Genomic DNA, 27,029 nt, shown 5'->3' with positions numbered 1-27,029 from the left:
TGACATTTCAAATGGGAAGCAGAATTTATTCATATAAATGTACACCCTCTCACTCACACCTGCAAACCCTCTTTCTCCTGAGAGGGGTCAAGGCAACAAGAAAAGCAAGGAAGAATTACTTCTCTAATTCAATCCTTCAACTTTTTATCTGAATAAATAGACCAATGGACATCACAGGAATCTGTTTTGCTTTCCAGTATTCCTCTACCCCACCCCAAAAGCACTTAACAACGTACTAGCATCTGAGGAGCTCCATTCATGCAACAATGTATAACCATGACCTCACATAACCAAGCTTTTCCCCATCATGCTTTCTTATATGACTTTGGAGTCCAGCCCTTATCAAGCCCCTAGAACAGGCTTCCTCAAACTCGGCCCTCCATATGTTTTTGGCCTACAACTCCCATGATCCCTAGCTAGCAGGACCCAGTGATCAGGGATGATGGGAATTGTAGTCTCAAAACCATCTGGAGGGCAGAGTTTGAGGAAGCCTGCCATAGAATCATGCTTATTGAGGCAGCTCATGGGAAAAATATGGGGCTTTATTAAAATCACCTTGTGGCTACATTACTTAATCAGCAATTAAAACTAATTCAATTCAGTTCCATACAGTCACTGACATCTAGCAACCCCTTTCAAGTTTTTAAATGGGTTGCTACAATCCATTTAGCTTAAATTACACAAAAGCTACTTTATACAAAAGGCCAACCAAATGCATTTATCAAACAAAAAAATGGTTCACAGTGTTTTCACATTGATGTGAAGAGCCACAGGATGAATGTTGTCATTTGAAACTTACTCATTAAGATTATCACAAGCTTCTTCTAGGCGTGCCTTCTCTTTACTAACACTTAACAGGCGAGTTTCCCTCATTTCCAGTTTTTCCGTCAGTGAATCAATAATCTGAAGAAGATTCAAGACACAGAAGCTGAGAACACTGGTAAGGTGGCTGAAAGATAGATCTCTTTAGGCAACATCGTAGAAGCAATGCCCAAAGTTCCACTCAAGTATTTTCTTAATCAACAAAAGGCATTTTACGTCATATATGCTGTGCCTCTTTTTAGTCTTTCCCACACAGTCCTAATTCATTTTAAGTTCTGATCTGTTAAGATACAATCAACTGAATATGGTACATAAAGATGTGGTGATGGATTGTGGTTGAGTGCCGGACAAGGTCTGGAGAGACTGAGGTTCAGATTCCTAGTCATGAAGCCTACTGGGTGACTCTGGGCTAACTCTCTCAGCCTAAACTACCTCACAGGGAAGGTTGTTGTGAGAACAGAATGCAGAAGAGGACCACGCATATTATCTTGAGCTCTTCGGATATAAATGTAATAAAAATTAATTATGTAGGAAACTCAGGTGGAGTAGATTTTTGGGGGGGGGCGAGTGCAGTAGGAGTGGCTGTGGGGTAGCAGAGGAAGGAGAAACCCCACTGAACGATAAGATTTCTGTTGTGGAAATTTGACGGAGATCACTGATTTCCAATGGAAATGTTTTGATTGACAGATTATTCATCTTCGATTTTAAATGTACTTGAAAGAAACTGAAGCTATTGTACCATTTATGATTGTTACAATTTAATTCACAGGATCCCAATTGTTTGATTTACTAGAAAAATACTCATGCATCATTTATCCTTATGCACATCTCCTCAGCCTCCCAAACACTGTATACATACTAGAGTAACCAGATATATACAAAAATGCACACAATCAGCAAGCTCTACCTTTAAAGCCCTAAACGGCCTTGGCCCAGTATACCTGAAAGAGCATCTCCACCCCCATCATTCAGCCTGAACACTGAGACCCAGCTCCAAGGGCCTTCTGGCAGTTCCCTTCCTGTGAGAAGTGAGGTCACAGGGAACCAGGCAAAGGGCCTTATCAGTAGTGGCACTTGCCCTATGGAACACCCTCCCATCAGATGTCGAAGAAATAAACACCTACCTGACTTTTAGAAGACATCTGAAGGCAAGCCTGTTTAGGGAAGTTTTTAATGTTTGATATTTTATTGTGCTTTTAATCCTGTTGGGAGCCAGCCAGATGGGTGGGGTATAAATTATTATTACTATTATTAAAGGATAATTTCATGACATCAAAACAGAAAGAGGCCTGCAACCGTGCTGCCTTCAGCAATCTGATTGAATAATCTTACTGCACCTCTTCTCCCAAACAAAAAAAGGGAATAACCATATCAACAGGGCAGCAGAAAGATGTGTATGATGACAGTTCTGGGGTTACCTTGCAAAGCTCTTCTTTTTCACACTCTACACTTGACAGCTTTTCAGCACTGGGCCAATGTACTGCCACCTCCTCTTTCTGATTCTGTCCATCAGTTTGCACAGAAACAGCCAAGACGTCTGGCTGATCTGAGTTAACAGGGGTCGCACTTCGCCCACTTTCCTCCATTTCTGTTTCTTCTGTGGGTAGTGCAATAATTTCACTTAAGATTTGGTCAGACTTGCTTTTTATAGGTTCAGGCTCTTCAGATTTTAGTGTTGAAGGGCTGAGGGTTACAGATGCCGAAACGCATCCCCTACCCGACAATTCATCGTCTGAATTTATTTCACTCACACTCCGACTGTCTAAAGACTGCATGCTGAATGAGTCTATCCTTTCAAAAGCATCAGAGGAGCAGCAACTCTCAGTCAATTTTTGAAAGTCATCAAGGCGATTATATTCTGTGCAAGCGGATGCTGATAAAAGCTGAAAAGAAGTTTGCATCAGGTGAAGACTAGCTTTCGAATCGGCAGCCTCTTGCCTTGAGCTTACAGAACTTTCACTTATCACACTTTCGTGGTCCAAAACTTCAATGTCACTAGTTGTCGAGGTCCCTGAGGAGAACGTGCTAATTGGAGGTGAAGGTGTATTGCTTTGCCGATCCTCACTTTTTCGCTCTTTAGTTTCCAAACCTATACTCTTTGTCTCTGCAGGCAGAGGTTGTGTGGAGATGTCAGGCATATGTCCAGGTTCTTCACTTCCTGAACTTGCTTTCACAATAGCAGTGGCTTCTGCTACCTTGAGATTCTGAGCAGATGCTTCTTGATCAGCGCCTTTAGTGTTGTTTTCCTCACGCTCATCTTCATTATGCTTGCCATCAATATCAAGTACTGAATTACCTTCTTCTAACTTCTCCTGGGAACTACTGAAGTTTTCCAGTTCCACAGGTGAAATTACAGAGAAATCTTTTCCTTCTGTTTCTGGCAGGTCAGCATGCAGAGATTCTTCTAGTGTGCTTTTTACTTCTTCTTTGGGTCGCTGCGATTTGGTGGGTGGCTTAGACACCACTGGACTTTGCTGTATGCTCTGAACATCCGTTAATGGGAGAAAGGCACTGAAGAAGTTTTCTGACTCATCTACCACAGTCCTCCTGACAGGTTTGGTGATGGCTGTAGGAGATGATATTGGCTGACTTTGAGATTCTGTATCTGCATTAGCTCCCCATGTAGAAGTATCCCATCCTCCACTCGTATGAGAAGTTGTTCCTAAAACAATGAGAGGAAAAGGAAAAACCAAATTTTAGAAGTTAAGTGCATTGTACAGACTTCACAAATATTAAGGTGTCGTTAGCCCCAATTTCACTTTTTTCTGCATAAACACACATTGATATTACTTCCTTTCCTGCAGCATCTTTGGTGCAGCTATGACCTACTTATCCAACATTGTGTTTCCACACAATGAAGCATGGTTCCTTGGGAGGACTGGAAGAAGTTTAAAGTTTATCTACAAAAACATTGTAAAATTTATGAATGCTGAGGGCATTGAAAATGAAATGAAGGGGTTTAAGCGGTCAAGATAAATAGATTATAAAGAGAAGGATAAAGGCTTAAGATGAATAGTTAATGACCTTGCTGAACTAATTTTTAAATTGGAATATAAGAAGGGAAGGCGGGTGGAAGTAAAGAAAATAAGGTATTGAAAGCTATCAAAATGAAAGAGTGTTCCTTTTTATACTAAACTTTTTTTTTGTATTTTTCTTTTTCTTGGGTGTTTTTCTATTGGGATTTTTGATGTTTGTTGTTGTTTTTTTTGTGGTTTTCTTTGTCTGGTTGTTAATTTTTTTGGAAATTCTTAATAAATATTACTTTTTTAAAAAAAAGGTTCCTTGGGGTTGGACACAATCTCCCCCCCCCTCCCAGTGAATAACCTGTCATGATTTAGATATGGCTCAAAATTCGGCACTATAAACAAAACCACACTGATTTCTTGATAGCTGACAGCTAAAGTTGTATGCTGTTTTCATACAACAGCATGCTCATACTTGGCACCAATACTTTTTTTGGTGTTGCATGAGCAAAATGTACCCACACCTGACCACAGGAAGCTCTAGTGCAGATATAGGGTGTACAACAGGGCTCCCCCCCCCCCACTGTATATGTTGGATAATATTCCTGAAATGTAAGTATAGGAATGAGTCTCAGCTGTGGGATTAATGCAAACAAGAGTAAGTTGTGTGGTGTTCAGTAAGTCTGGGCAAAGGTTTACATTTGATCACCCAATACGCTAAAAAGATAGAGATTACAACCAAGCAGCACTTTTTGAGTTGTTTTTTAATTAAACAGCTATTCTCCAGTGTCCTCCCTTAAGTTGCATCAAAACTTAATGTGTCCTCCAGTGTCCAGTGTCCTCCCTTAAGTTGCATTAAAAAACTTTTGTAAAAGAGCCCTGCTGAGCACACAAAATTAGCCATGTGGTGCTCTGGATTTTAGCCATCCTTTTATTTATTAGATTCATATCCTGCCCTTTCTCCCAAAGGGGCCTAGGTTGGCATCTGTATCTACATGGATGCCTTTACCTAGAGTAAGTGTTGAAATGAAAGGCTTTTCAGATAATCAACAGGAAAAAATGACGCAAGGAGGAAACAGAACACAAGTCAAATTATAAAGTAAATACATCAGGAAGTGTGCAAATAAGAGTGTGAGGAAGGGAGAGGAAAGAGTAAGAACTGATAATATGAATCCAAGACCAACAATTGCTAAAGTGGCAACACCATGCACAAACATACTGAAACAGGCACAATAACTCTTTATCACCCAGAATAAGGGCTAGTAAAAGGATTGTGTAAAACACCCTGAGAGAACATAAACAGTGCAATAGAATGGACTGCCAGAGAAAGGCATGTTCCTTTTTATATTATTATTACATATTATGATTCTATATTTATGTGACAGAAACCTTCTTGTGAGGTCTTCGTTCTAAAAGGTGGCTTATTTATTTGAAATATTTTATAAATAAGCCACAGACAAAAACACCCTTGATTTCAGACTAACATAACAGTGAACAGTGCAGAAATGATGTCAATGACCCTTTTTTCAGAAATCATACACCAGCCACCCCCAACCTGGTGCCCTCCAGATGTTTTTGAGAAGTCCCTGTCATCCCCAGCCAGCATGCCAATGGTCAAGGCTGATAGGAGTTATAGTCCAAAATACCTGGAGACTCTATACCATAGAGACTCTAAGCAGGAGATGATGTGTGGAAGTCTGGCATGGTGGGCAGCTGAAGGGTAACTACATGCGCATTGAGAGCATAGTATTATGCTTTTGGAAAGGAACATGTGACAGTGTCAGGTTAAATATGCAAAAGAAAAATGAAACTGAAGGCCTTGCTACCATTTATAGGATACCTGTGACTACTGCCATCTCACATTCTCATACCCCCTGCCAGTAAAATAAAATGCATGAAAAGCCTTCATGCTTAATGATCACCCTCATGTAAGCAGCAAGGAACAAACAAGAGTGGGAAATGCTAGAAACAATGACACGTCAGTTATTTATTTTGCCAAATGTTACTTGGGAGATGCAAACGGGGGTGGCTGATAGCAACTACTGCCTAGTTAGGAGCCAAGAAATTAGTACAGATACACTAAGGAAGCAACAGTGGTACAACATGCTGGGCTTGTGAGTTGAAGAAAGGGTCCCAGATGTCCCTGTGGGAAGGGGGGCAAACCAGAATGTAATTATAAAGTTTTCATTCTAAAGATCACAACGTTAAATTTAATCAATATCTGATGACTAAAATTAGTAGGGTTTTTCATTAGCTTTTCAGTACCATAGACAGTCAATAGTTTAACCCATTTCAAGCTTTGCCATGTGGTATGGAAGCCGCTGTTTGAGAAAAACATTTCCAAAGCCCCCCTGAGACTAGTTACTGTACAAGATAATGGCTATACTGAAGTTAATAACACAGAGTACGATCTTAAGTAGAAGATAAGACCAACGCAGGCATGAACAGGGCCAATTATACCACAATGCAAATACAGAACAACCGTCTGTTTGTTTTTAAATATATTTTTAATTAAAGATTTCTTCATTTACAAAAGTATGTGCAATGTCTCTTTTTTCAAGTTACATTTTCTACGAATCAGTTCCCTTTGTTGAGACATTAGTGTTACATTAGGAAGGAAGGAAGAGGTGGAGGGGGGCATGGTGAGTGGGATTGGGTGGCAATGTTTCTATTCTACTTGATGTATGTGTATGGGAAACAGCCTTACAGTATTAGTTTTTCTAGTTTTTCTAAGTCTAACCAATAAACTTAAACTGACACAAGGCTCCCCTTTATCACATACACAGCCCAACAAGACAACAACCGTCTGTGTTGTTATTTGCCCTATTGCCCTGATCCCTTGAGGTGGGCCAGGACAAGAAACAACTTCATAACTTGAAGTTATGCGAAGGAAGGAATGGAAGCATGTAACTAAGAAAGAGGAGTTTTTTTAAAATACAGTGGTGCCCCGCAAGACGAATGCCTCGCAAGACGGAAAACCCTCTAGACAAAATGAATTTCCTATGGGCTTGCTTCGCAAGACGAAAATGTCTTGCGAGTTCCTGCAGGGTTTTTTTCCCCTCCCCCCCCCCTTTTTCCCAAGCCGCTAAGCTGCTTATCAGCTGATCCGCTAAGCCCGCTAATAGTGCTAATCCGCTAATGGGCTTGCTTCGTAAGACGAAAAAACCGCAAGACAAAGAGACTCGCGGAACGGATTCCTGCGAGGCACCACTGTAAAAATAAAAATGAGTGTATCAAAAGAAAACTGAATGAGGCAATTATCAGGTCAAGAGAGAAGTGGGAGAGTGGAACTAAGACTGAGAGGATGGGTATGTATAGATGCAACAATGTGAGGTCGTATTTTTTTATTTTAGGCAGCTGCTATGTCTGTTACTTACAAAGGGAAATTTATAGATTATATGCATATGCAGGCATATTGGAAAAACTGCAAATATTGTTTTATGGAGGACAACTTGCAACACCGTCCTACTCACGCTTATGCAGAAAGTGCCACTGCAATCTTGTGGAGCTTACTCAAAAAAGCGAACATGCACTGGAGGGCAATAATAATAATAATAATTTGCAGTGCTTTTTTCTGGTGGTACGCATACCCCTAAACATTTTGTGAATCTTTGTACTTTTGTCCATTTACTGTATTTATTTTTCCCAATTTGAACTATAACATGGTGATTTTCTTGAGTCAAAATGAGAGTACCCCTAAACATTTTGGGGGGGGGGAGCACTGATTATTTGTACCAGATCATCTCAGGGCAGTTCACAACATAAAATCACAATATAACCTACACACACACACACAAAAATACACAACCCAATAATTCCTGCCCCCCCCCCCCCCAATATCTTAGCCAAAGCCTCTGAAAGGCACCAGGCAATATTTCTCAATCTGTGGGGCCCCAGATGTTGTTGGACTACAACTCCCATCATTCTTTGCCAACATGACCAGTGGTCAGGGGTGTTGGGAGCTGTAGTCCAACAATATCTGGGGACCCACAGGTTGAGAACCGCTGCCGGAGGGTGGTTTGGGAGCGGGGTGGAGGAGAAAATAAAACCAAATAACCCCCGGGGCGAGGAAAAGGGCTGGCCACGCCAGTCAGGGCCGGTGCAGAGACCCTCCTCGCTTGACCACAACCACGGGCGGCTGCGGACGAGTGGGGGGGGGGGGTAGTCGGCGATTCCCTCAGCCGCCCGCCTCGCCTGAAGGGTCTGAGGCGAGTCCTCCCCGCGGCTCCACCTACCCGCCTCTCGCGGTCGGGACGGGGCGCTTCCGCCCTGGGCCGCTTCGCCGCCTTCCTCCTCCTCCTCCTCGGCCTGGATGTCCAGCACCCGGTCGATGGACTTCTGCGCCTGAGACAGAGCCTGCTTGGCGAAGGTCGAGAGCTGAGAGGCGTTGAACCAACTCATCGCCGACGCCGCCGACGCCGTGGCTGCTCCGGCCCCCGCCACGGCTAACGACCTGCGCGCTTCCTTTCCTCCTCCCTCCCCCTGCCCCTTCCTCTAGCCGCAGCTGCTGCAGCCGAAGCCCCGCAGGACACCGACCGCCATGAGAGAAGCGACGGGGAACCCGGATAAGGCAGCTCGCCAGGCAGGAACGCCGACGGCACGCTCCCCCCCAACCCAGCCTGCGCATGCGCCAAAGCCCTTCCGCCTTCCACGTAGCAAAACAAGACGGCGCCCTCGCTCACGTGACGCCGGGGCTGCGTTGCCATAGCTTCCCCGGAGCGTCAGTCATTATGGGGAGCGGCCCTCTCTCTTCCTGGTGACGTCGCGCCGCCAACGTCGTCGTAGCGACGGGCGAGGCACCTGGTTTCCCCGCCCCTAATACGTAATTGTCGCTTCCCATTGGCTGCTCGTAGCTCTGATTGAAACTCATAAAATATGCCTTATTTAATAGGTATTTTAAAAGGGATTTGGCGTCGGTCGCTGCTTATTGCACCCTGCCTTCTTTTAACATTTCCTGCAGGAAATCGCGCTGCGGAAAAGCCAAACGGGTCGCTTTCAAGGGGGCAAAACAGAAACGGGCCAATATGTTATGAACATTTCCCCCGAAGCCTTATTTGAATTAATCCTAAATTATGTTCTGGAAAGAGACCCGTTTACACGTTATCCAGCCACAATCATTCCAGAATTTCGGTTGACTTACAATTTAAAACCGAACCTTTTAGCCCAGAAAAGTGCAGCTGCTGAGACATTAAAGAGTAGACCCCTTGTGTAACACTTCCTTGACAGAAGATGTAAAACAGTGAAGTCTTTTGACTTTCAGCCAAATTTTCTGCATGTGATTTAGTACTCAGAAGTGGTGGTGGTTTGGGAACATTGTTGGCCTTGAAGAATTGAGAATTATGTCTGGGGGGGGGGAGGCAAGGGTACAAGCTTTAATACATGTTAATGGGGCTTGCTTCTCAGTAAACTTCTGTGGAGCTTAAAGGTAAAGGCACCCCTGACCATTAGGTCCAGTTGTGACCGACTCTGGGGTTGCGGCGCTCATCTCGCTTTATTGGCTGAGGGAGCCGGCATACAACTTCCGGGTCATGTGGCTAGCATGACTAAGCCGCTTCTGGCGAACCAGAGCAGCCTTCCTGCCGGAGCAGTACCTATTTATCTACTTGCACTTTGATGTGCTTTTGAACTGCTAGGTTGGCAGGAGCTGGGATCGAGCAACGGGAGCTCACCCCGTCGTGGGGATTCAAACCGCCGACCTTCTGATCGGCAAGCCCTAGGCTCTGTGGTTTAACCCACAGCGCCACCCGCGTCCCTTGGAGCTTAGGCCTAGGTAAATCTGAATGCATGTAATATCTGTGTGCTAAATCCTTGACACACACACACACAATAGCTCATACCTTGAAAGCTTACATTTGGTTGATTTTCAACGTGCCACTGGAATTATTAAAAAATATTTTTTCATCTTATTGTATTTAGGGAGGACTTTGGTAGTTTTTAAAAAATTTGACACTTTTTGTAGTTGTGCTTACAACAGATACTTTATGTCTCACAAACATGTATGTTTATATAATTTTTTATTAATATCCTAACATCAACCCTGAATATTAGTGGGCAACACCATGCATAGTAGCCGCTAATACTTGCAAATATACAAATGAAGTATTTAATTTTTATCAACAGGTGGTGATTTAAGAACAATATTTCCGAATTTTGAAAAAAAATACATTAACTTTTGGCAATCCTTAATATCTGACAGTTTCTTAAAGACATATTAAATAAAGAATTGGCATGTATATATATTTCCCCCGGTCTGATAAGTCCACTTCACAAGTAATGCAAAACCATGGCTTAGCAATAGAATACAAAGCACAGCAAACCTCAAGCTTGTGTTCTCTCTTTTCTCTGGGGTGTGTAAGTGATCAGAGCTTTCTGCTTTTGTTTTAGATTAGTTTAGTACATCTGAATCCAAAAAAGTCGTTAATTGTAGCTATGGTAAATGAAAATTTGTCAGCTTCATAAACTATGGCTTTCCACTAACCATATTTCAGATAAATGCAATTTTTCGGCTTTTGGAGAGCACAGTAAATTGTGATTCATCTCAAACAGAAACAAAAGCTTTTGAACTCTTCCTTGGAGCTGAACTAAAGAAGAAACGGGAGCACAAACCTGAGGCTCACCCATGCTCATTCTTGTAATACTAAACTTTGGTTTAGCCAGCCCAATGCCTCAGTCTAATAACTGTTACATAGATACTAAAATGTAATTTAAAATCTTTGTTATTTATGTACATTCAGAGACTTCATAGGTGCTTCAAGAACTATTGCATTGACCATCATGACATTTCCACATGCACAAAGGGGTATTGACATTTTTTAGAGTGATTACAAATTGAAAAAGTTATTGCTTGCTATACACATCAGATTTCTGTACATGAGTGAGCTTTTATACAGATAACATCAACCAAATATTGGTTTGCAAAGACAGTTCTAAAATAAGAGCAATTTATCCTGGATAAACTAACTTCCATCAATGCTTGTATTAACAGGGATAAGGTCTGGCTGTTTCATCTTCCCTCCTCTTAGTGCACAATGGTAGTTCTACAAGGTGTGCAAGATTTTTTTCAGTGCATGTTTACAACACTTGCATTTATATCAAGTAGTAAAATGAAGTTTGAAGAGCACAGTCTGTGGTGTAGTGACATCTGCAACTGCAAGTTCTTGGCCATCAACAAGTCCAAGCTCTGTATCAAGAAAAAGTTATAAGCACAGCGTTTCAGTCACTTCTATGCATGTATGGAAAATGTGCAACTCAGAACATTAGGAAATAAAACATTTTCTGTTATGAGACAAAATAGTAAAAATGATTATTTTGCTTTTAGGAAAACAATTGCCCAGGTATTGGTGTGAAAACATTACAGCTATCAGTTTGGACCAGTGTCCAAAGAAATGAACAAATTATTCTGCACACCCAACAGCATTTTGGACTCTGAGTAGTATGTTTGTTTCCATTGGTTCTTATGGTTAGAATGGAAGTTATATTACAGCTTTACTCAAAAGAACAATCAGCTAGCATTGAAAGAAAGAATAATCTTTGTTTCTTATTTTCATGAAAACTAGGGTAGGGAGGCAGGAATCAGCACCTTTATGCACAGATTTTAAGAGTTGCACATCTCAAAGTCTTTGCTTTTGTCCCTTGAAACTTAACTATGCATGGAAGAAACTTTTGGGGAACTATTAACTCAAGTTTCCGCCCACCTCCTATATACTGTATCAACATACACCTGACAAAGTAAATTTGCTTCATTAAGCTTTATATCCCGTAAGCACTATTTCAAGGTTTATAATACCTTTTAAAGTCTTTGAAAGGTTCGGTCTTGTTCGTTCTTCAATAGAAGCTACTGACTGGGAAAAAGAGGACATAAACAGTGTTATTTTTTGCTTAAAAAATACACACACACACACACACACACACAAATAAATAAATAAATAAATTATAAGTATGTATTAGTCACCTGTATATAAAGGGTTTTATTTTTTCCATACATGGTGGCTGTTATTGCAGGAGATTTCATTTGTCTGTGCAAAAGAAACAACCAGTAATATTTTTTTAGAAACAAGTATCAATGTGTTTTCAGCAAGATATGGGGTTGTATTAATCCAAGTCCAACTCAGAATAGACACTATGAAATTAATGAGCCTAAGTTAGTCATGCCCATTAATGCCAGCGGGTCTACTCTGAGTAGGACTAATGTTGAATACTACCCATAGATCATACCATATTAATTTAATACTTACAATGAAGCACTATTTGTCAAATAATCCAAGACTTCTTGAAGTTTAGCTGACGGAGAAAATTCTATGTTTTGAGGGAGCTGACTGCAAGCCAGACAGTTCTCCTACAAAGCAGTAAATGAAATAGTCAATATGGTTTAAAATGTAAATTAATCACTGTCACTTCATTCAAGTTATCAAAATCTCATCTAAAGTATACAAGGAATTATTTGCAAATGAAAATGTATGCTTTCATTGAAGTTAGTAGGTACTGGCCTGCAGTGTTTAGTGCAGTTTTTAAAAAAATGAATATGAAAATTTAAGACATTTCTGCAATATTACTGAGTTATGTCATCAAATATGAAATGCCTAGTAGTTCAATGATTTAAACATTCCTTCTGTAGTAAAAAAAAATAATAGTGGCTTATCCCTGAATTCAAGTCTCCCTTTCAAAAAAGGAGTGGTGGTGTTTGCCCTTCGAGTTCATTCAAATGTAAGTTTTCTTTAAAAGAAAGAACTGACATCCTAAATATATTTTTTTAAAAATCTAATAGTATACGTGGAATAAATCAAGAATCAGTGCTAGTGCATCAGATTCGGACCAAAAAATATATTAATATATTAATAGTTATTGTTTGACAGGCGAGGTGTGAAGTCATCATTCAGCAATAGAATGATTCTACTCAAGTACTTTGCTTCGAATAGCAGGGAAGCGACAAATGGGAGGGGAGGGGTGTTCAAATGACAAAATAAACTAGCTTTATTTATTACAAAAACATCCGTCCTCTTTTTTTCCTTCAAGAAATACAAATAATAAATAACATACAAAAAATAAAGTCCCACACACAAATCCAATTTCCCAATTAAAATTCATCCTCAGGTGGTCATCTGCATTAAATCAAGAAGTGAGGGGCAAGCATGAGGATGGAAAATGTAGCTCCTTGCCCAGTCCACACATTATCATCTCCACTCTTTTCTATGAAATTGAATGAAAATGTCTGCAGTGGGAGCCTGTTCTACCACATAGATTTGTGGAAACTGTAGTCTTCCAACTTGCAGAGACAGTGATGGAACTAGTGCAATTGTACCTAGTCTCCTCCCTTGCATGTTGATTTCATAAAGATGACAAACACTTGCTGAAGTCTCTCTTTTTTTCAGGTTAACTCATAAATGCTTTTTAAAAATGTATGTCCTTAAAACAAGGGTCTGGTGGGCCTCTTTCAAGGACTGTGCTCTACAGTTGAAGAAGTCCTACTATCAAGGAAGTCCAGGTTTTATTTTCTAAGCATATGCATGGAGCAGGGTTTCTCCCATGTACCATAATAGCCAGGAGTTTCATAAGGAGTAAATGCTTCCTAAGGTATGTGAAACCTGAACACCATGAACAAGGTTATATCTACCACCAGCAACTTGAGTGAGCATGGGAGCTCAATAGTCAGATGGTTGGGCTTAGTTTACAAAGTATTAGTTTTATATTTTTGGCGAGAGAAGTTCCATTATGACCCAAGCACTCAATAACAAACACGTTAATAAAAAATTATGTAGCAATACTGACCTTCTTTTCGGCTTCAAACGTGTATGTGTACAGTCCATCTACATCATTGAATACTAAATAGTTGTTCAGAGGCATGTATGCACTGTAATGAAAAATCTGTTAGCATTCATAAGCAACAAGTGTCCTAAAAATATTTTAATTCAGAAACACGTTACCTTGTGGCTAATTTAAAGACTTCAGTGGCACATACAGCTAGAGAAAGAAAGAGACAAACAACTAAAATTACTTGAAAATTAGAGGAAAGTACGGATCAAACATTTTACTTATGGAACAAGGAAAAGAATCAGCAGGTTTTGCGTTCAAATCTCCTAGAAGCTAAAGTATATGGTGAAATGTAATTATCTGAAGCAAATCTAGAATTACTACATGGAATTAAATGCAGTCAGAATATTAAACCCTTTATTGCCAGATTCTGACTTACCTATAACTCCCACCTCAAGTGCCTTCCTAAAGATTCAGAACCTTAGAAATATTGCTAGACAGGTGTGCCAAATTTCCTTCTAGCAGTTTAATTTAAAGCTTATTTGAAGTAAATACACTGGTTATTTCAATGTGATTTACTAATAATTTTTCCAAGTGCTGCACTCATAGGCTGCAATCTTATATATATTTACTAGGGAGACAGTATAACTGTCCTTAATTAGACTTACTGCTGGGAAGATATCCATAGGATTGCTCTGTCAAGTCCCGCCCCCCTTGTATATTTAAGCTAGTTCATTACATTCAGCCTAAATACATAAGGAGAAGAACAGGAAGACATGGTTTTCAGCTTAGATCTCCAATACTATTCTTACAGATGTAATTGGAAACAATTTTTTAAGAATTGCATTACTGTACCTGCGATGACAGCATTTGTAGAAGCTACAGCTGGAATGATCCGCTTTACAACCCCTGCATTGAGAGAAGAAGCATCACAAACTTTTATGTTATTTCTACTTTTAACAGTTGGAAACATAATTCAAGGAAAGTATCTACAGTATTTTGTAGTAGTATGGTCACTACCTCAACCAACACAGAATAGTGCAGACTAAAGCTAGACATGTATGCTTATCATTACGGTTTCCCAAAGACCAAAAAGGACCCACTGAACAGATGGCTTCTGCTGTATCTTACCTTGTGTGAGCCTGTAGGAAAGACCTTTAATATTAAACTGTGCTGCCCTTTCTAAAGACTTTTCAAAAATCCACTGTATGTGCTCAGGATCATCTCCATCTAAAGCAACACCTTCTGCAAAAAAAGAAAAAAGAAGTATGATTTTTACAACTTCAGAATGAAATGGTTCTTCATAACTGCAAATTACAGTAGTACCTCTGGTTGCGAACGGGATCCATTCCGGAGGCCCGCTTGCAACATGAAAAGAGCGCAACCTGAAGCGCCGTATCTGTGCAGGTGCAGGGCGATTTGGTGCTTGCGCGCATGCACGAAGCGCGGTTTAGCACTTCTGCGCATGTGCTAGCGGCAAAACCCGGAAGTAACCCTTTCCGTTACTTCCGGGTTGCCACAGGACGTAACCTAAAAGAACGTAACATGAAGCAAACGTAACATGAGGTATGACTGTATACCATTTTTGAAATAATAACTTGCTTGGGTGGAGTCTCAAAAAGAGAGAAGTGACTATGAAATTTGCAAAGGGATAGGTTTATTATGAAAATGTGATTTCTAAAAAAAAACATAAATAAGAGAATCATAAAAAATAATAGCCAGAAGTAAGAGGAACTCAATCATGACTCCTAAGTCAAATTGCACAAGACAAGTGAAATAAAATATGCCAGGATTATTATGTTATTCAGCTTTCCGTTTTGACAAAGGTTCAACGGTAGTTTATTGATTACCTCCAAAAGGTTGTTCCTTGGGCCACTGCAGTATCCTGACATATTCAATGCAATGTTCTGGTAGCCGAGGCATTGAAGCAATTGTACACATAGGAAAATTTACCTAGAGAGAATGGATAAGGTGTTTCAACATGAATGTTGAAGTGGCATGCCTGGCTATAAAGTATTTGTTCTATTTAGTTACCTGTGGTGGATAAAGTTCAAGTGTACATTCAATACAAGCTGTCATGCCAGGAATAATCACGCGAGCATTTCCTTTAAAGCCTTCAGTTCCTCCATCAATCAAAGGTATAATGGAACTTGGATCCAACACCCCATTTTCATGGTTTAAAAGTGAAATCTAAGGAGAGCAAAGAAGAGCATTAAGTCCATTTCCTCTAACCTCAACCCTCACCCTTCATAATATCCAAACTGAACAGTCCTTAGGGTATTATTTAACAGGACTTGCTGAACCTGAGTTGCCTGAAATAACTGCTCCATTAACTGTCCTGCATTTTTTTGTTCTGCGGAATGTGGTGGCAGTCCTCATTAAAGTACCTCAACTTCCCAAATCAGCTCAAAATTATTTCTGCGCAACTCATTTATGGGCATATTTCAGGAGCCTGAGGGCACAGATAGCCATGAAACTTTCTGTCACAACTGAAATACGAATGTATCTGAAGAAGTGTGCATGCACACGAAAGCTCATACCAAGAACTAACTTAGTTGGTCTTTAAGGTGCTACTGGAAGGAATTTTTTTTGTTTTGACTATGGCAGACCAACACGGCTACCTATCTGTAACTGGAACTGAAATACGAGACCTTCATAAGCAGCAGGGCTTTATTAAAAGGCTCCAGCTGCAGAGAGCCATGCTTTGCATTTCAAGTGTTCTCCCTTTTGTTTACCACATCCAATATGAAGTTGAAGAGCAACATATTGCAAATGCACATACCGCAAAAGCAAAATCAATTTTCACAGACACTATTAGTCACAACCCTCCCTCTAGCCTCAAAACAAGTCCAACATTCAGGGAGGGTTTCAGCAGTACATGACTTAATAGTGCCTATATTTTGCAACAACTGAGTAACTTTACTTCCTAGGTATTTACCAGCATGCCATTTATCCATCTTCTTGCAATTATTGAATCCAAGCCACATACAATTATATGAAATTCTGAAAGAAAACATAAATATTGTTATGCACACTTGATACTTCCCTCGCTTTCAGTATTGTTAGCATATTTTTCTATTGTTTCTACACAAAGACAGTTTGCTAGTTGAGCATTCTGTTTGTTGTATTTTCTCCTTCCTTTAAAGGAAAGAATAGTAATGTTCTTTAACTGATTGGGGGGTACCCACAAATCATTATTTTCACAATAGCACACTTAGTTACTTACGTCTATAGAAAGCGTCGTCTAGATCCTGAATTTTTTTGTAATGTCTGAAAAGACATACAGTAAAGGAATTCTCTTGTGGCAGTTACCTTGGCCAAAACACAAATGCCCTTGCCTAATTTGGTATGCATGCCACTGTCCAACACAAAATGCCTTACTATGGCTCCTAACTTTCTCAAAATTGTTTCTTTAAGAATAACTTGAAGAGTTGTTTAAAAATTAGACTCATGACCACGGCACCTTTTTTTTTTTTAATGAACCTGTCTGACTGTTTACTGATTATTCCAACACCACTAGAGGAGGACTGATGTCACACTTGTGCCTTTTCCATAGCCATCTCATTGATCACTGTGGGAAAGAGGATACTGAACTAGATAGGCTTTTTTGGTCTGACCCAGCAGGCAACTTTTCTGCAACTTTTCCCCATCCCACAATGGCTCTGAATTCTCTGTAGACTTAAGATGTTATTACTGCATCCAAGCTGGGACAGATGAGGCCTAAAATCAGGGGGAATCCCATACCTGATACATCTCTCTCAGCATCTGTGTACACACGAGTGTAGGTGATGTGGATGAGTAAACAGATCAATTTTCTGAATACTCAAGCTAATGTAGGAACTGCATTTAAATTGAAAATGTAGTAAGTTTTATGCACTGCATTAGAAACATGGCCAGTTCAAGGGGTTCCAATGTGCTCACATTTGTGAACAGGCAAAAGAGGCTTTTGGTATCACCGAATCCTCAGAGGGCATTTTAGAAAGATCTACTGCTAAGACACTTGTAGTCTTAGGTTTCACTGTCAACTTTGTACATAAACTCAGATTTCAAAGATAGCATGATCATACATTATCACTGAAACGATCATCAATATCCACAGTGTTTTTAATTGTTTGATCATCTCAGGCAGAAATTGAAAATGCCAGCTAATATATAAATAAAACACAATCCACACGTGCACACAGAAGGATAGCATGTCTACAGAAGCCAGTTTAAAGAGGGAAAGAACACACAATGCATATTCATGTTGAAGGTTGGGTGGCAGGGGCAGGAAATCATTGGACTTCAACTAACACTGCAAAATGGTTTTGATAGTAAAGTAAGGCAACTCTGGAAACATTTGATGCTTTTGATATTTCTGAAGAAACCTATCAGACTATTTTATTCAATGATTAATCTATGGACTAAAGCAAGCCACACGAAAAAGGAGGGGGGGATGCAGGTGACTGTGGACATGAGAATAAATTGAATCCTTTTCTTCATAAAAGGATACGGTACAACAGCACAATTGGGAATTCGGCTGTTTAGAAATTCAGCAGCAACTTCTGCTTTTGGCCGTCCAACATCTTTAGGTCTGCAAAAAACAATATTTGTTAGGAAACTGAATCTGTTAGGATCCATTTTGCCTTATACAGAATCATGGGAGGTTAACTACAACCTCTGTTGCAATGCTAGTTTAAAGCAGGAAAGACATGATTCAGAGGACTACACAGTAACTCAAGGATCTCAGGTCCCATTTTTCAAAGGTATCTCCATCCACTGGTATGGAAAATTCAGAAGTGGCTTCTGATGCAGAACAAGCAACTGGCGTGAAAAAAAATAATAAAGCACACATATGTGAATGTGGTATGCAGAAAGGGGCACTTGAGATCGTGGATTCTTATTTGTAAAAATGCCATATAATCGGCAGTGGGTTTTTTTTCACAAGCTCCATCTCAGATACAACTATTTGACAGATGGGAGACTAGTCCTGACACACAGCCCCATAGTGTTTATCTTGCTATCTCCCATATTTGAAATCACCACAAGGTTGAAATGTGTGTGGTTTTTTTTTTTTTTCTTTTGAAGGAAAAACATGCTATAGTGGTAAGTCAGAGGGAAGAGGCAGGGAGAGAAGCAGGCAAGTGACAGCAGTAGTAAGTTAGCACTAGAACAAGCAGACTTTATTTGGAAAGTTAGTGGGGTAAGAGTGAAATGTTAATTTACTATTAGGAATGCCACAGCATACATGTTTCTTGAAAAAATATTCAACTCCCTGAATTCTGTTTTAAAGGAAATCTTACTGAAATAAATGAAGCTTTCTTGAAAATGAGAGCCAGAGTTTGCAGTTTATTCTCAGTAGGAAATGTATGACTTACCGAAACAAAAATTGCCTGTTCAGGTTAGATACATCAATGGTGTCCATGTCAATGACATGAATCTGCCTAAAACCAGACAATGCCTGCAGAGATAAAGAGATCAGGGTTACAATAAAACCAACAGAATCTTTTCACTATTAGAAATGTTTGGACATATTTACTGCTTCTGAAAAATGGAAGTACTTGAAGGGGCTGCAAATCTACCATTAAGATTGTCCATACTTAGGGTAGTGGGGGGGGGTGTACACATACATACAAATAGGATGATATATATGCTATAGAAGGTAAACCTAATGCAACACGGGCCCAGCAGCCACAATTGCATAACCATGAGCTATTCTTTATAGAAAAACCCCTAAGAAAATTCTTCGCACACACTGACTAGTAAAAGTTGTTTTAAACAGTTTACTGGGGGGAAAATATCAGTAGTCACGTATCTTGTTTTCAAATGTGAAAATTAGAGATGCTTATTAAATTCTCCCTTTTCTAACTCGACTTCAGATGTGGTAATTGCAAATTAGCCAATATCGTTTGTAGGGTACAACTGTTTTCTTCAAAGAGATCAAAACTTTCTTCTTCTTAAGCAGATTACCAGTTAACAGCCAGCATCTTTACTTTTCCTTTAAAAGGTACCAAATGTACACAGTACATCTGTGCAATAATCATATCGCAGTGAGAAAAGAAAGATACGATTGCTTAATTTAACTGGTTCTTTTGTGCAAGATTACGTTTTTGTGCAGTATTTTAACCAATGCACATATATTCATCAGTAACCTTTAAGGAGTGTGGGGGTATATCAGCTGAAAACTGCATCAAAGGGAACACGCTTCAATCCCAAAATTAATTTTAGAAACTGTCCAACTCAGAAGACAGGCAAAGTGGGACCCATGATAGAGAAAAATAATCCAAGAGAATGGAAGACACTTGTGCATCCTGACTCATGTCATCTCTAGTCTAATTACCTACCATGCAATTCAGAGTAGAAGAAAAGTAGCGTCACACAAAAGAGCAGAACATTTTAATTAATTACTGGGCATATAACCAGGTTCTGAAGTGCCATTATGAGACACATTTGTGCCTAAGAGATATAGCTTCTAAAAGCAAACCCTGTAAAGTTACTATGGTTTCCACTTGTCCCCCATTTCTTCCCAGTCATATTGTCTTTTCATTATGCTTCTAAGTCCAAATATCTGCAGATGACAAGATATAGCGGTAATGTATTCAAAGCTCTCCCTAAGGTTAAAGCTTATGGGTGACATCCATCCTCAGCAGTTCCCTGTAGCTCCTATATGCCTTGAAGGGTATCCAGAGGAAAGGCAAATTCCACTTACAAAATCAAAAGTCTGCTGCACAAGTGGGATACCACTATTGGCTGTCACCCTATAAGTTTATGGGTACATTTTGGGAATTGTCTTACCATTACAACAGCTAAAGCACAGTCTTTATAAACTAATGGAGATGTTCCAGAATCATGAATGAATCTAATATCTGCCTTGATTTAAAAAATCCTCATTATTGCCTGTTGTCTTGTTAATAAGAATAATTTGTTGGCTTTGTTTTTGGACAGGATTTATTCTTCATCAGACTCAAGTTACAGCAAAACTAAAGAAACCTTTGCAAAAGTACACAGTACAGTATTCCAAATATATTGGAAGTATCTCTGAAATGATTACTACATTTTTCGTAAGTTTACGGAGATCTATAGATTACTGAATTGACTGTGTGTTGAGCAAGTATTTGATTCTGTATGATTTTGTATTTGCTTTAGTTTGTGTATGCAAACTTGCTACAATCTAGCTGCTAAAGTAGATTGTTAACATGTTTTATATGTGGATGAGGGATCAAATTAATCACATAACCCTTTGACTTCTCAGCGTGTAGAGCAAAAAGCTGGGCAACATGATTATTTTCTCAGTGAACAGCACAGGCTATCAAGAAATAAAAATGAAATTGTTACCAGATTTTTGAGGAGTTCACATCCTAATCCTCCTGCTCCAATAACTAGAACTTTACACGTGTTTAAGAGAAAGTCAAGGGGCTGCAAAGAACCAAGACAGACAAACAGTTGTTGAAAACTGAATAACCAATATCATCATAGAACTTATTGTAATGCAGTAAAATATTTCAAAATTGTGAAAATATAGTTCATTGTAAATCAGAATTTGCCTTTTGCCATTCAAGTTAACTTTGATTAGTACAGATAAACCAGCATTGCCACGTAAGTTATTTCAAGCTTGTTAAGACATGTGTTGTTTGTTTTAAATCAATTCAAAGTGTATACAGGAACAGAGATTGCAATGGCACAGCACTGAACTACATGGTTTATACAGATATATATTTCTGCCAGTTGAAAGTCTTTATGCAATCGTAATCTGACTATGGAAACACACTGCCTGCAGCTGGCCTGCTGCCACCTGCAGATACAACATCCAATCAATGTGCACATGTTAACCTATGTCTATCCCACTGGAGATTGCATGGAATTATATGGGTCTCACTCCCACATAAGCAAACACAGGACTGCAAGAAGAATACAGGAGTATTTCCCGGATTACTTTTAGCCAGAACTAAAAAGGTCAGGTGCAAAGAATGATGCCTGGGTAGAGGCAAGCATGTAAGGTGGGGGGGGGGGGGGTTAAGTGCAGAGCCCCATAGTTGCTTGCCATCCCCTGAACCAGGGTGGCATTACCCCTGCATCAGGTCTATTCTGCATATATTTTAAAATTCATTTATAAAAATTAGGAAATATGACATAAATCTAAAACAAGTATATATGGCAAACCAAAAACAAATAGGGAATTCATCATTATCTCACCAAATTTTACTTCAAATAGTTCCCATGTTGAAATCCAGTGGTGTCTGTCCATCAACTGGACTTCTGTTGCAGGACAGGACTTCCCCTTCTCCTCCCTCCTGCAGCCCCTTGCACACATCCAAAATTTGCTCCAGATGTCTGGGGAACCTTTAGAACAGATGTAGGGGTGCATGGAGCTGCACAAGGGAGGAGAGGAAGGAAAGTTTGCGTGTGCAATACTGAATGGTGTCCACTATAGCCAACTGCCAAATTTCTTATTGTACACATCAAAGCTTCAAGTGCCCTACATGACTTTTAGCATCCGAACTATAATTTATGCAAGACCACATCAGTCATGCAGAAAATTAGTTGGTTAATTGCAAAAGTTTGCAGTCTTGTTCATTTTTTATTAATGAAATGCAAACAAAAGAACAGTTCACAACAGCAACACAATACTACAAACATTTGTATTTAAAATAACTGTTTCTCACTTGAGTGCCTGGCTCGAAATCAGGGTGTGTGAAAGGTCCAGATCGCTCGAGGAACTTCTTTACATGGTTCCAGCGACCTTCCCAGTCTCCATTGTCCCCACACCCACCATCAACAGCCATTCTGCACAGAACATAGAAATTCAGCTGCAAAAAACCAATGGATAAACACACACACACACACCATCTCTACAAACCTAGACTTTCCTTTTGTATGGTTATACATATCACAAGGTGTTATCAATTTTATCTTGTTCAGAGCAAATAAATGAAATATTTTGGGACTCTGCTGGCTACTAGACAGTGGGTCTAAGTCATGCATAGAGAGGACTCACTGAAAACAATGAGACTTAAATTGCTCATATTTTAAGCCCCATTATTTCCAGTGAGTCTACTCCAAGCATGCCTAGATTTTGATCCAACCCATTAATAATACATCTATTTACAATAAACAAACATATATGTACTCTTAAAATTAAATTGCTATATGTGATTAGTTATGAAGATATATTTATAAGCACAGACTGAATATTCAGATTTCTTTTACTTGGAAAAACAGTATGCCAAGCAGAGTTTTTTAAAATAAGGTGTTATTAGTATTCTTAAAGAACAAAAATTAACAACAGACAGCTATTTCTGCCTCAATCTACTGAATATGCAGTAGATGTAATGCAAGGGTGGCTAACCTATGGCCTTCCACAAGTTGCTGAACTATGGCTCCCATCATTCCTGACCAATAGCTATACTAGTTGTGGTTGAAGAGTGTTGGGAGTCCAGTATCATGTGGAGGGCCCCAGGATTCTCACCCCTGGATTAAGGGATAAGAACACAAAAAGCAAATCAAGCGTTTCACTAAATTGATGTTTTGATGGGATGTTTTTATGTGGAAGACTAGTGTACTTCTGACAATAAAAGAGGAAACAACATGAGTAACTGATACACATCCATTGGCAATTCATTTCTGGGAACCCTGTAGCTTGCTACAAGCAATTACCTACATTTTAAACACAAAACTCACTTTTTAACAAATTGAAAGGGAAAGTGACATGCAAGTCACTTACAGTACTACATGTTAACAGTGAATTGGCTAGCAAATGTTTGAATTTTGCCTGATACAACATAACATCCAGTTTCAATTTCTATCCTATGTACAATTTTACTTTCACATTATACAGATCCCTGAGTCCCTTTAAATACCAAAATTCAACCGTTTAAATGTTTAGATGCGCACTGCATGATATTAATTTTGTGTGTATACTGATCTTGGGATGTTTTAGTGTTTTTCGCTATCCAAACTATGGCTGTTACCCAGTAGGGCGTAATAGAGAGGTGGAGTTATTGTCACATCAGCAGGCCTGCCCATGCACACCATTCATCCTGGAGTGGGTGCAGAGATGCCATTATGTGACAGCAGCGGGGTTGGCTCAGTATCAAACAGATCTCAGACCAGCTTGGTCCCTTCTCCTTGCTGTTTCAGGGCTTTCTACTTGCTACTACTAGCTGCCTGTAGAACTTCTACTCGCCTGCTGTTTCAGTGGACAGAAGCAGTAGGGCCAGGCAGAGGAAATCCAATCCTTCCTGTCTGTCAGGTGCAAAAGGGAGGCTGGATTGCACATTTAGCTTTACTGCAGTTTTAATTTCCTATAACCTGTTCTGAAAACCAGTTTAAGGGCAGAGTATAATAAAATAAATAAAACATGATAACTCTGTAGTCTGAAGTCACATCTCAGCAAGATAACAAAACTGCCAATTGTGCAAAACTGCAGTTTACAATACTGTTTATAGTTTTATATAGCTAGTGTTTCTAAGTAGTGCAACCATATTTGCATCCCATTCCTACACCTTTCTTCTTGCAGTTAAAGTCCACTGAGTTCAATGAGCCTTACCTTCAACTAAGCATGAATTAAATCAGGCTTCCTCAACCTCAGCCCTCCAGATGTTTTGAGACTACAATTCCCATCATCCCTGGCCACTGGTCCTGCTAGCTAGGGATCATGGGAGTTGTAAACCAAAAACACCTGGAGGGCCAAGGTTGAGGAAGCCTGAATTAAATTATATCCTACAGCAGCCAACCTGATGTCCTCCAGATACTGAAGAAGTCGTCCAAAAAATCCAGAGGACACCACATTGGTTATGAGTTACATCCAAAGTTGCCTTAAGAGAAAGCATTCTAGCACAACTGACCTTTCCCTTCTGTTCTCCCAGAAAGCTCACCAAAAAATCAGGGAGTACAAAATATTATGGGCTGTGTCATCTGGGGCTCTGTTGGGAAGGGGGAAATTCCCCAAAACTGGGTAGAGTAATTCATTTATGCAACTCTGGTTACAAACTTACAAATTTTACATTTCAAACAACTATATGGTATTATTTCCTAGACACGTTCCTTACTGTCATATTTTAGTTTTGCTTGCCTTTTTATATGCACAACTCTTGATTTTTACAAAGGATTTCCCATTAACATTCACTCATGCAATACACTGTAAGCAGTTCAGCAATTTGCAATACATTATTACCCAAGCGGCTTGTGCACTTCCCATCAAAATGTGCATTACTCATGATCTCTTTGATCTTTGAAGAGACCCTAATCCCTGTTAAGACTTGCAGCGACCCTTTAAGGATCTGCCACACTGAAATGCATCTTAGTGCAAGTTCCAATTATGGACCAGTTGGTCTTCGCAAGAGATATGATTCCACCACACCTGCTGAGTCTGCATAGCCCTCATTTCACTGCTCAGATGTGGGCTCGCTTGACTGAACACTTGCTCTGCACACACACAAAAACCTGTCCCGCATGTGGAAAACTAGCAGGGAAAAGGCTAGGTTTCTGCAGGCGGAGACAGTCACTATTCATGCAGAGCAACATGAAGTCACATGAGCAGTCTAAAGTGGGGTGTGATGCTGATCAGCTCCCATCAGCATCAGCCAACATGGCCAGTCATAATGAGAGCTGTAGCCCAGCAACATCTGGCCAGCCCCACACTGGCTACCCCTGGTTTGAAGCAGAAGATTAGCACCTGAGGGAAGAACCTAGGCGCCTAGAGAGCCAGGCTGCAGGTGCTTTTGATAATTCACACATACTTCTTTTTCTCATATATGGGGGAGCCTGCCATACATTCCCAATTCAGCGGCCCCCCCTCCATCCTCTGCCCCCTAAACCCAGCACTGACCCCATCTCTCTCTGCCTCTCTCCCGCTAGCCGCCGCTCCTCTAGCCTCCTTCTTTTCTTCTCCCTATAAAAGAGAGAGAGAATAAAAGAAGGGTCAGTCGCCGACCGGGTCAGGCTCGGGGCTCGCGCGCTCCCGCCACGACTTGGGCGCGGGGGGGACAGGGCAGAGGCTGAGGGGGCGCAGCTCCCCGCCAGCCCCCTCCCTGGAAGAAGCGGCGGCGGCGAAGGCAGCCAAGCGCGTGGGGGTGGGGAGGTGGGGAGGAGGCAGGTACTTACGGCTCCTCAACATCCGCCATAGCTGAGCCTCTCTCCTCCTGTCCTCTGCCTCCAACGGCTCGCCCACAATGCACCGCGGCCGGAAGTTCCGAGCCGGGCTCCCGCTCGTCCTCGCTGACGGAGGCGATTCGAGCTTCTCCTGAGGGGAGGGGGGAGGTGGCAGAGAGGCCTCGCTTCCGGTTTCCGTTAGGGCCGGTCGCTTTTAAAAACACGCGCACGCGCGAACACAGACGCCAAATTCACCGCCCAGCCTAGGCTCCTGTTCTCGCTGTGGGTTGAGCGAGTGCCGGGACTAGGCTGTGGGTTCCAATTCCCCTACTCGGCCATGCAGCCCACCGGGTGTGACCTTGGGCCTGTCGCCTGCCCTCGGCCTAAGCGGCCTCACAGGGTTGTTGTGAGGATGAAACGGGCAGGAGAACCATGTACGCCGCCTCGAGCTCCCTGTGGGGAGGAGAACAAATAAAAGTGATATAAATAAGTTGTCTGTGGAAGCGCAGCGTCCTTTGCTATCCCTCCACGCAACCATGCGGTTTTCCAGCAACTGGTGCTTAGGAGTGCTGCTGCGTCCCTATAGTTATTTAATTCCTTACGTACACGCTCATTTTATACCGCCCTCCAGAAACAGATCTCAGGGCGGTTCACAACATAAGACACCATAAATATCCTTTATGATGGTGGATAAGGAGCTACGGATAGCCCCTTCCTCCACGACTTGGTCGTGGTCTCCGACAGCCCTCTCCATGAATCTCCCTAATCCTCTTTGAAAGCCTTCTAGGTTGGTGGCCGCCTCTGCCTCCTGAGCCCTCCCTTTGCAACCAAAAGCTTTCTTAATTTGGTACCTTTTTCTGTCACACTGCGTGACATCTTAGTGCCCTCCCGATTATTCCTTTTTGCATTCTCTGCAGACGGCGATCCCTTCAACGAAGTCGTCTTCTCCACCTCTGGTGCAGGTAGTGGTGAGCTAGATGGACCAAGTTCCCAATTAAATTCATGGTTTAGTTGGAGGGCACCCGGTATTTGCATGAGCATGAGGAGCAGGACATGCTCAATACAATAATGCAACATGTGAAAATATTTAAATACTCCAGGATGTTGAATCGTCCGTCCCCCTAATTGTGCAATGGGCTTAGTTGTCACGTTGCAACTACTAGATCATTGATTTCCTAATAAGAGTTTCCTTAGTGTTTAGCATATTATGTGAGCGTGTTTTTTGCTTTCTCTAGTTTAATTGCAGAGGTTGATTAAAATCAGAAAAAAATATGTGCCTGGACCTCATTTCCAGAGAAAACATAGTTATTTTGTACATGACCTTGAGGAAAATTTACTGGTGGCAGTGCAGTCCTATTCAGAAACACTGATCTAAATGGGGCATACTCTCAGGCAAGTGTGTATGTTATTGCAGCTAGAAAGTGCAGC

The 27,029-nt window shown here is 40.8% G+C and overlaps 2 protein-coding genes across 6 annotated transcripts in view; both read right to left on the bottom strand.

Moving 5' to 3' along the window:
• The window catches only part of TMF1 (TATA element modulatory factor 1), a 23,979-nt gene extending 15,575 nt beyond the window's left edge, over positions 1-8,404 (bottom strand). The window contains exons 1-3 of the mRNA XM_077923505.1: positions 8,021-8,404; positions 2,241-3,484; positions 800-903 (exon numbers count right to left, since the gene is read on the bottom strand). Of these exons, the coding sequence (XP_077779631.1) occupies positions 800-903; positions 2,241-3,484; positions 8,021-8,186 (1,514 nt within the window). The 5' untranslated portion in view covers positions 8,187-8,404. The remainder of the gene's footprint in view (positions 1-799; positions 904-2,240; positions 3,485-8,020) is intronic.
• Positions 8,405-9,782: 1,378 nt separating this feature from the next.
• On the bottom strand, positions 9,783-25,764 carry UBA3 (ubiquitin like modifier activating enzyme 3). 5 transcript variants are annotated; one of them, XM_028719430.2, is made up of 18 exons: positions 25,614-25,745; positions 25,339-25,401; positions 22,175-22,295; positions 20,847-20,927; positions 18,890-18,972; positions 18,025-18,105; positions 16,759-16,802; positions 16,471-16,535; positions 15,567-15,722; positions 15,383-15,485; positions 14,664-14,777; positions 14,388-14,441; positions 13,706-13,742; positions 13,551-13,632; positions 12,020-12,120; positions 11,737-11,800; positions 11,572-11,626; positions 9,783-10,965 (listed from the first exon to the last, which is right to left on the bottom strand). In XM_028719430.2, the coding sequence occupies exons 1-18, from the start codon at positions 25,631-25,633 to the stop codon at positions 10,877-10,879; spliced, it is 1,413 nt and encodes a 470-aa protein (XP_028575263.1). In that variant the 5' UTR covers positions 25,634-25,745; the 3' UTR covers positions 9,783-10,876. The 5 variants fall into 5 exon arrangements, with proteins under 5 accessions (XP_028575263.1, XP_028575266.1, XP_028575264.1 ...); XM_028719433.2 differs by having other exon boundaries at positions 22,175-22,318; positions 25,614-25,632; XM_028719431.2 differs by lacking the exon at positions 25,339-25,401 and having other exon boundaries at positions 25,614-25,764.
• Between the last annotated feature and the right edge of the window lie 1,265 nt (positions 25,765-27,029).

This window comes from Podarcis muralis, chromosome 2 (assembly GCF_964188315.1).
Source record: "Podarcis muralis chromosome 2, rPodMur119.hap1.1, whole genome shotgun sequence".
NCBI classification, from domain to species: domain Eukaryota; kingdom Metazoa; phylum Chordata; class Lepidosauria; order Squamata; family Lacertidae; genus Podarcis; species Podarcis muralis.
This window is presented reverse-complemented; position numbering and strand designations above follow the sequence as displayed.

What these genes read in the sequence shown, in the direction of transcription:
- UBA3 (XM_028719430.2), bottom strand. Translation starts at nt 25,633, where the DNA reads ATGGCGGATGTTGAGGAGCC. An exon ending in GAGAGGCAGAGAGAGATGGG is followed by an intron (nt 22,296 to 25,338) that starts GTCAGTGCTGGG and finishes TGTTCTGTGCAG; the next exon opens with AATGGCTGTTGATGGTGGGT. An exon ending in GATGGATAAATGGCATGCTG is followed by an intron (nt 15,723 to 16,470) that starts GTAAATACCTAG and finishes TGCTCTCCTTAG; the next exon opens with ATTTCACTTTTAAACCATGA.